This window comes from Conger conger, chromosome 5, assembly GCF_963514075.1.
Source record: "Conger conger chromosome 5, fConCon1.1, whole genome shotgun sequence".
In the NCBI taxonomy this organism is placed as follows: domain Eukaryota; kingdom Metazoa; phylum Chordata; class Actinopteri; order Anguilliformes; family Congridae; genus Conger; species Conger conger.
In genome coordinates, this window is record NC_083764.1 from 2,739,720 (window position 1) to 2,749,719 (window position 10,000).

Genomic DNA, 10,000 nt, shown 5'->3' on the forward strand with positions numbered 1-10,000 from the left:
GTTTCAGCTCAGCCCTGCATCACAGAGCCTGTTTCAGCTCAGCCCTGCATCACAGAGAGCCTGTTTCAGCTCAGCCTGTTTCAGCTCAGCCCTGCATCACAGAGCCTGTTTCAGCTCAGCCCTGCATCACAGAGCCTGTTTCAGCTCAGCCCTGCATCACAGAGAGCCTGTTTCAGCTCAGCCTGTTTCAGCTCAGCCCTGCATCACAGAGAGCCTGTTTCAGCTCAGCCCTGCATCACAGAGAGCCTGTTTCAGCTCAGCCCTGCACCACAGAGCCTGTTTCAGCTCAGCCCTGCATCACAGAGAGCTGTTTCAGCTCAGCCCTGCTCAGTGAATTAATTACGCTCCACACGGCCACACAAGATCTCTCCAGATGGGTGAGTACGCTCCTCCCATCCCTTCAGAGTTTATACAGCTCCTGAGAGAGTCACACTGACAGGGATTTCTACATCACAAACTTTCTACTTCACAAACAGCTTTTACTACGTAAACAACCAAACCCCCTCCCTAAAGAGGAGGCAGTGGGAGGAGAGGAGAGGAGAGGAGAGGAGAGGAGGAACAGGGGATTTTGGAGGTAAGGGGATTACCGGCTCTGTTAAAGTTGGGTCCTTTTCCAAGAACTGGACGACACAGTAGGCCAACTGAAAGAGAAAACAGACATTATAACTACAGCACATGACTACTGTAACTTCCACTACTGTAACTACTACTGCTGTTACAACTACTGCAACTACTACTGCTAAGACTATTACCACTACTGCTACTGCTGCTACACAGGACATCAAATTACCCAGAATGCACAGCTGCTACAGAGAACGTAAAAACACAGCTGAACTAATGGCAGCTCAGTGTCTTGCCATAAACCGTCACGTGGGGCTGAAATAACAGCACTACTCACACAAAGAGCGCTCACCGCGGAACAGCTTACCAGGACATGTAGTGGAGGCAGAAACACTAGGGGGTTTCAAGACCAGGCTTGATACGGTGACAGACACCATTCTGTTAACTAAGCAGTTAGTGGGAGGAAGAGGCGAGCACTGATTGGCTGCATGGCCTGCTGTCATCTTTATGTTGCTGTTTATTGGTTCGTAAGTCAGGGACAGGCGCGATCAAACATGGATGGCAAAAGGGAGCCCAAATGCAACACACAGGTGTTACCGGGCAGAGCTCATTTCAGCAGCAGCCCTGCTATTGGCCCAGGGGAAAGTATGACATCACCCAGGGCAAAACCTTTGCCCACATGTATGGACTGCATTCATGAAAAAAGAGGAAGCGCACAACATAAACGGTTAAACACCTTAGCATCGCCAGCAGAGGGCGACGTTGCACCACTGCAGCAGTGAGACGGGCCTGCCAGACTCCAGCCTGCTTTCTCTCACCGTTTACGGGACTAAATGAGGCAGTTTTCTGGCTGAAGGGCACAGAGGCGCGAGAGGGGGGGGTTGAGGGGCGAGAGGCCAGAAGGTCAGAGAGGAGAGGGGACATTGGGATGGGTGGAGGGGTCAGAGGGGAGAGGTGAGAGGTCAGGGGTCGTAGGGGAGAGGTGAGGGGTCAGAGGTGAGGGGTCAGGGGTCAGAGGCTGTACCTGTGCGTGGAACAGTGCCAGGCCCTTGGCTGTGTGCATGGGGATCAGCACTTTCATCAGGAACTGTTTGTGTTCAGCCTTCAGCGGCAGAGCGAAGCCATTAATGATGCTGCAGAAACAGAGACACACGCGCACACACACACACGCACACACGTACACACACGCACACGCACACGCACGCACGCACGCACACATGCACGCACACACGAACATGCACACAGACACGCACACACACACACACATACACACACACACACACACACACACGAACACGAACACACAGACACGTACACACAGACATGTACACACACATACATACATATGCACACACATACACACATACGCACAAATACACACAGGCACGCACACATATACATATACATAAACATGTTTATATAAAAACACACACAAATATATATGCACACACACAAACCACACAGTTACACACATGTATACACACCACACACACATGCGCACGTGTACACAAACACAAACAGTTACACACACACAGCAGACACACACACACACACACACACACACACACACACACACACACACGCACCCGCACAGTTAACAGCCAAGTCCTGCCAACATGCCAGAGTAACACACACACACTCTGCTGGAAGCGAGGGCTAAACTGGTGATGCACCAGGATGGTTAGACACGTCCCTGTGTTTCAAAAGCACACACTGTAGGAAAATGAGCCCTTTCCCACTTGCTGTTGCGGTTCGAATGAGTCCTTTAACGTGCACAAAATCACTCATTTTCCCACACTGCCCCTGCACTTGTGTGGCGGTAGGGTCACGTGACCGGCTCACCTCCCCAGTATCTCCAGGAGCTCAGCGACTCCGTTGAAGTGGTCCGTCTCATAGATGAACCTGGACAAACCGCGCCAGAGGAAGGAAGGGAAAGAGTAAAAAAAACAAGCCTTTGGCCCAGTGTGTGTGTGTGTGTGTGTCCGTGTATGTGAGTGTGTGTCCGTGAGAGTGTGTGAGTGAGTGAGTGAGTGAGTGAGTGAGTGAGTGAGTGAGAGTGTGCGTGTGTGTGTGTGTGTGTGTGTGTAAGAGAGTGTGTGTGTGTGTGTGTGTCCAGGGGCCTGTATCACAAAGCAGTCTTACTGGGTTAGCCTGATAACTGCGGTGAAAAAATGAGCTCTTTTTACTTCCAGCCTGTGTTCCAGATTTGGGAGGGCTCTGGTTTTACGCGGAGTGGGGAGGGCTCTGGTTTTACGCAGAGTGGGGAGGGCTCTGGTTTTACGCAGAGTGGGGATGGCTCTGGTTTTACGCAGAGTGGGGAGGGCTCTGGTTTTACGCAGAGTGGGGATGGCTCTGGTTTTACGCGGAGTGGGGATGGCTCTGGTTTTACGCGGAGTGGGGATGGCTCTGGTTTTACGCGGAGTGGGGATGACTCTGGTTTTACGCAGAGTGGGGATCGCTCTGCTTTACGCAGAGTGGGGAGGGCTCTGGTTTTACGCAGAGTGGGGAGAGCTCTGGTTTTACACAGAGTGGGGAGGGCTCTGGTTTCACGCAGAGTGGGGATGGCTCTGGTTTTACGCAGAGTGGGGAGGGCTCTGGTTTTACGCGGAGTGGGGAGGGCTCTGGTTTTACGCAGAGTGGGGAGGGCTCTGGTTTTACGCGGAGTGGGGAGGGCTCTGGTTTTACGCGGAGTGGGGAGGGCTCTGGTTTACGCAGAGTGGGGAGGGCTCTGGTTTTACGCGGAGTGGGGAGGGCTCTGGTTTTACGCGGAGTGGGGATCGCTCCGCTCACCGTAAGAAGATGTTGTTGATCTGCTTGCGGATGAAGGCGCGGAGCCCCAGGAACTTCCCGTAAATCCGGTGCAGGATGGTCTTCAGGAAGTCTCTCTCCCGAGGGTCCTCACTGTCAAACAGCTCCAGGAGCTGCCGGGGGGAGGAAGTGACATCACAGCGCATGACATCACAGCATGACATCATCACATGATACTTCAGGCAAACTAAGCTGTTCTGAGTAGAAAAAGGAGAACATTGCTGGACTGAAGGGCCTGTTCTTGTCATTATGTAATGACATCATCGCATGGCTTTCAATTCCATTCAGTTTTATTTCTACAGCAGACTGTCCCAAAGACGCTTCACAGAGTAAAAGAGGGGGAAGAAAAAAGGCTAAATACCAGCCCTGAGCCCTGAATAGCACAAGGTAAAAACCCTCCACAGTGTTGAGAAAAATCTCCCTGATGGAGGAGCTCTCAGGAGGAACCCGGCTACAGAGGGGCAGCCCATCCTCCGCTGACTGCCAAGGTGTAAGAGCAGAATGGGGATGCAATAAATCTATCAGTCAAATCAGGTAGAGTCGGTAACAGCTGAGCATATCTGACATCCTGGCCTCACCCCCCCCGCTGCCTGCATGCCCCTCTCTAGCCACAGGGTGGTGCTGTTTCTCTCCAATCATCACACAGCTCATAATAAACAGACATCCAGATAAAAGCACTGAAAAACCCCCAATGAATTAGCACAACAAACAGCCCCAGAGGTACAGAGACCAATCTGACCCAGAGAATCTCTCTCTTTCCTCCTTGTGTGCTGTGGGGGTTCATGGTTTTTGATGCCTTGTGAGGTTTTGCTGTCGTGTCTTAATAAAGTAGTGTTAAAACTCTCTCTCGCCAACATGGTGAGTCCTCTCTGTGTGTGTCCGCCCGTCTCTCCCTCTCCTCTCCCTCTCCCTCTCCCTCTCCCTCTCCCCTCTCCTCTCTCTCTCTCTCTCTCTCTCTCTCTCTCTCTCTCTCTCTCTCTCTCTCTCTCTCTCTCTCTCTCTCTCTCTCTCTCTCTCTCTCTCTCTCTCTCTCCTCTCCCCTCCCCTCCCCTCCCCTCCCCTCCCCTCCCCTCCCCTTCACAGGATGGCATGCCAGGAGCCAATGGAACATGGTGTCTCAGCCATTTCAGTGGTAGCAGGCCAAGGGGGAAACATATAACCAGGAAACATATAACATATAACCTCGAACCAGTGAAGTAACCTTCCACTAGGCTTCTCTGCTGTAAGTATTAGGCTTGAGTGGTTTTAGCAGTAGCTGAGGGGATAGTGGTTGGGTTAGGGTACATTAGTGCGTTTAGCAGTAGCTGAGGGGATAGTGGTTGGGTTAGGGTACATTAGTGGTTTTAGCAGTAGCTGAGGGGATAGTGGTTGGGTTAGGGTACATTAGTGGGTTTAGCAGTAGCTGAGGGGATAGTGGTTGGGTTAGGGTACATTAGTGGTTTTAGCAGTAGCTGAGGGGATAGTGGTTGGGTTAGGGTACATTAGTGGGTTTAGCAGTAGCTGAGGGGATAGTGGTTGGGTTAGGGTACATTAGTGGTTTTAGCAGTAGCTGAGGGGATAGTGGTTGGGTTAGAGTACATTAGTGGGTTTAGCAGTAGCTGAGGGGATAGTGGTTGGGTTAGGGTACATTAGTGGGTTTAGCAGTAGCTGAGGGGATAGTGGTTGGGTTAGGGTACATTAGTGGTTTTAGCAGTAGCTGAGGGGATAGTGGTTGGGTTAGAGTACATTAGTGGGTTTAGCAGTAGCTGAGGGGATAGTGGTTGGGTTAGGGTACATTAGTGGTTTTAGCAGTAGCTGAGGGGATAGTGGTTGGGTTAGAGTACATTAGTGGGTTTAGCAGTAGCTGAGGGGATAGTGGTTGGGTTAGGGTACATTAGTGGGTTTAGCAGTAGCTGAGGGGATAGTGGTTGGGTTAGAGTACATTAGTGGGTTTAGCAGTAGCTGAGGGGATAGTGGTTTGGTTAGGGTACATTAGTGGTTTTAGCAGTAGCTGAGGGGATAGTGGTTGGGTTAGGGTACATTAGTGGTTTTAGCGCTGGCAGAGAACAGGAAGTCAGGCTGGAGGCCGTACCCACAGGGAACACCAGGCAAGGTCGGGACCCCTGTGACTTCCTCCCTAAACCACCTGCCAAGCCTAATCCCAATCCTAAACCCCCTCCCTGTACGACCTTCCTGGCCATAGGCTTAAAATACACCCCCCCCCACGCCCGTCACTCTGACATTTCCGCGGGGTTCTCAGACTGAGCCCTGGGGAACCCCGTGCCTGCAGATTTCAGCTCTACGCCGGGTTTAATTTTACACATTTTTTAATCCACAGAGGGAGGACTTCAGCCCTTCCATTAATAAACGTCCCACATTATTATTCATATCTCAGGACACCACGCAGAATGTCACGTCATAAGTGTAACGCCACCAATGATCACTTTATAAAAGAGCTCACATTTCCCATTTAGAAAATCACAGATTGACAGCCAAAATCAGGACCCTGATTTCAGTCAGCGTGGACAACACTGTCCGACACTAAAATCAGTCACAGAAACCAGCACTGGCTTCACAGGCCAAAACGACACACGACTGATGACTGAGACATCATGTCGACGACTTTCCCTGACCGAGGGAGGAGCCGTGCCAAACGCCAGCTGTAATGGGGGACCGGACCAGAGAGGTCAGAGACGGAGCAAGTTTGTGTCACAGTTCACAGACAGTCTAAACCACCGCCCCAACACACAATGATGACCGTTCACAATCGAGGTTTTACTGCAGTAAAACCCGCTCTCGCTGAGTGCTGGTTCACGGGTAGAAGTCGCGTTTTCAGAGCGAGCAGCATTGAAAGGAGAGAGTTCTGATTGGTCCTCCCCTGAAGCACCTCCAATCACACGTTTGGAGCAGGATTGGACACACCCTCCGCGGCTATAGAGGGGGAGCCCTTCCCCTGCTGGCTGGCCAGGTGTGATGGTGGACACACAGAACAGGCCTGTATGGGACGAGGCCTGGAGAGTGGAACTGGGGCTATTTTCGGCCCCCGGGGGAAGGGACGGTGTGGAGCAGACCAGACCTGAGCAGAACCAGACCTGAGCAGAACCAGACCTCGTCACATTCCCCGCCGGCTCTTCATGTCAGCGTGTGGCGCGCTCTGATTGGCCGCTCCAGTTTCGCGCTCGCTCAGACAGTATAAACGAAGCTGGGCTCGCTCAGAGATTGGCTGAAGGGCCCCAGAACTCAATCTCAATTCAGTTTTCCTTCCTTTTACAGCAGACTGTCACAAAGGCGCTTTACAGAGCCTCAGATGAGTACACACCACACCTGAAGCCCCAACACAGCACGCATGTGAGGTCAAATAAAAACTCCCCAGTGGGGAGAAAAAACTCCTGATGGGAAGAGATCTCAGGAGGAACCCGGCTATAGAGGGGGAGCCCATCCTCCGCTGGCCAGCGAGGTGTAAACGTGATGGTATGAGGTCTAATGGCACATGGACATAGCCTTGCATGAGCGTCGCCGGGAACAACAGCGTGTCGTGGATGTAGCTGGTCACAGCGACATTTCATCCATACTCCGGGTGACTGGAGTGCATTTTACTTCACGCCAAGGACAACGACCACAGTCTACGTCAGGTGACAATAGAACGTTGCTGAACGTTCGGCAATTTCCGTGGAGGGAAGCTCGGTTGCTGGACGATAAACTGGCCTACAGATGGTTTGCCCAGGGACAGAAGGTGGGGTGTGTGGAGTTTGAATCTCTGAAAATGCCCGGAGACTCACCTGCAGGACGAACTTCTGGTCGATGTGGCGCTTGGCGATGCTGGGCTGGAAGTCTGGGTTCTCCAGGAACCGCAGAAAGAACTCGTACACCAGCTGTGAAAGGGTGAAAGAGAGAGCTCAAATAAACCCCAAATCCTTTATTCACACGTTCCCCCTCTTCCCCCTGTCCTGTACACGCTGTGACACAAAGATCACGAGCCCGGCTCGCACAGACACGAGTCAGAGGAAGACATTTCACAGGCAGTTCAACAAGTTCTATTGTCTGTTTAAACCTAAACTTTGAGGTTGTCCACTAAGCAGGCGGTAACACTCAGTAGAAAGGGGGCTTCATATCATGCCTGGCAGTCAGAGTTTTGAGTTTTTAGGGACTTTAGGGCATTTTTAGTGGCTGTAGCATGTCGTTAGCGCATTGTTAGCATGTTGCTAGCGTTTGCCGTTAGCGTGTTTAGCGCTCCGTACCTGAATATGGGGCCAGGAGGCCTCCAGGGTCGGCTCATCCTCCTCCGGGTCAAAGTCGGGGTTATCACTCGGGGGGAGGGTCCGGAAAATATTGGTGGTAATCTGCAAAATAAACAAAAGACTAAATAAAAGAACGAATGAACAAAGAAAGAAAGAAAGAAAGAATGTGAATAAGGAAATGTTCGTTCAGTGATTCTCTCTCCCTCTCCTATAAGAGGGAGTGACAGTCATGTAAACAATGCTGTTGATTGATCTGAATGAGGAAACCACTCGCTGGTTAAAGATCGCAGACTGGCACAGACTGATGTTCCTTGGTTGATTGTTCCCATGGTTATCGCAGTACAGCGCTACAGTAAAGCAGTGTGGTTATCACAGTACAGCACTACAGTAAAGCAGTGTGGTTATCACAGTACAGCGCTACAGTAAAGCAGTGTGGTTATCACAGTACAGCACTACAGTAAAGCAGTGTGGTTATCACAGTACAGGTGTACAGTAAAGCAGTGGGGTTACCGTGGTGACAGATCGCAGTGAAGCTAAAGTGCTGCCAGGAGAGCAGAGGACCGCATGACTGTCGGTTTAAAGGTAACAATTATTTAGGGGTTAAAGAGTAAGGCTTATGCTCTCCTTATCCTCCCCCTCTCTCTTCTTAAAAAGAACAAACTTCTGTCACCCATTCATCCTCAGCAGAGGTGAGATTTTCCCCCAGCCTCCAGGAACAAGATCACAGCTGTGCGTTATCAGTGGCTATACTTAGCTGGTCAAAATTAGGATATGGCTTTTCTCTTAAAAACATGATGGGCAATTATTTCTGGAAATAAAGCTCTAATTTCACAGCACTTAAGAGGCAGAGCCTGCAGGGCGATCATTATGTGTGAACGCGTCTCGGCCCAGAAACCCGACGTGACTCCGCTCTAAAATAACACACTGTGGCGTTTCCCAGGAGAGATGCAGATCCCTACGACACTCCACTCTGTGTGGGAACAGGAGCAGCCAGTAGCCTAGGGGCTAAGGCGCTTGACTGGGACCTGGAAGGTTGGTGGTCCAAGCCCTGGCGTAGCCACAATAAGATCTGTGCAGCCGTTGGGCCCTTGAGCGAGGCGCTTAACCCCACATTGCTCCAGGGGGGGATTGGCCCCTGCTCAACTGTACTGGCGACTACATAACTGTAATGTAGAGGAGTGTAATGTTATGTAACAGCCTTAATGCGCATGGATGCGTATTTACAGCAGTGCAGGAAGCTTTGGAACAAACCCTCCGGCGTTTTATTACGAGAACACCCTCCCCCCACCCCCCGCGCCCCGGTGGAGAGGGGGCCCAGTGTCCATATCATGTTCATACACACATTTTCCCTGAACGAATGAACTGGAAATGCCTGCAAAACAGCACCTAAATTTAGACGCAAAGCCCCCCCACCGCCCACCCGACCACACAAACACACACCAACTGTCATCTTTCCATTCACATTTTCCAGGCGGTGTTGCTAGGGGGAAAGTCAACTGGCAGACTAGAGCAGCGGATCGCCTATCCCCGTGCCCACGGATGAAAATGACACAGATGTGGAATTGACCTTTAACCTCTGACACTGCGACCTGGAAGTGAACGTTAAGGGAATGGGCAGTACACAATTTACAGTTTCATCTACACTCAGCCAGATGGGGAAAAAAAGTCTCTTTATTTGTTTATAATCAGGAGCCCTGCCGACCTGGACCTGAGACCTTTTCATTGTGGTCATCAAAAAAGAATTTAATGGGATGACAGTGAACTTAGAGGCACCAAAGACAGTGGCACTCGTGCGTATGTTTGTGGCAAGGGGGACTAGTATCACCCAAATTTGATTGCCAATGCTTCTATATTCCAACAGCAAAAGTGAGCAGCCAAACGTCCTTCCTGTTTGCCATTATCAATGTGTTATCAATTACTAATGTCTTATTAATTACTTTATTACAATCCTGTCTTGTGTGGATATCGTCATAACCAGCCAATCCGGGAGCTCTGCCTGCTTCTGGGACCCAGGAAAGGCAGCTCGTTAAGAAGAGATTACCGTTAACCAGCCCGTTAACCAGCCTGTTAACCAGCCCGTTAACCAATCAGCTTTCATTACTGAGGTCTGTTCTGTGTCCATAACCAATCAGCTTTCATTACTGACGTCTGTTCTGTGTTTATAACCAATCAGCTTTCATTACTGACGTCTGTTCTGTGTCCATAACCAATCAGCTTTCATTACTGACGTCTGTTCTGTGTCCATAACCAATCAGCTTTCATTACGGACGTCTGTTCTGTGTACATAACCAATCTGTTACATCACTAACGTTCAGATCTGTCAGTTCTGTGCCAAGACTCTAAACGATGATTCATTTATGCGGAATAGCAAAAGAGGTTATTCTCAGCACCGACATTTTTTACAGGCCACCGTT

At 50.6% G+C, this 10,000-nt stretch overlaps 1 protein-coding gene across 1 annotated transcript in view; it reads right to left on the reverse strand.

The window, feature by feature from the left end:
* ppp2r5a (protein phosphatase 2, regulatory subunit B', alpha isoform) overlaps nt 1–10,000 on the reverse strand; it is a 31,748-nt gene that overhangs the window by 6,111 nt on the left and 15,637 nt on the right. Inside the window, 6 exon segments of the mRNA XM_061241710.1 lie at nt 588–641; nt 1,586–1,694; nt 2,404–2,463; nt 3,352–3,482; nt 7,128–7,220; nt 7,587–7,688. Of these exon segments, the coding sequence (XP_061097694.1) occupies nt 588–641; nt 1,586–1,694; nt 2,404–2,463; nt 3,352–3,482; nt 7,128–7,220; nt 7,587–7,688 (549 nt within the window).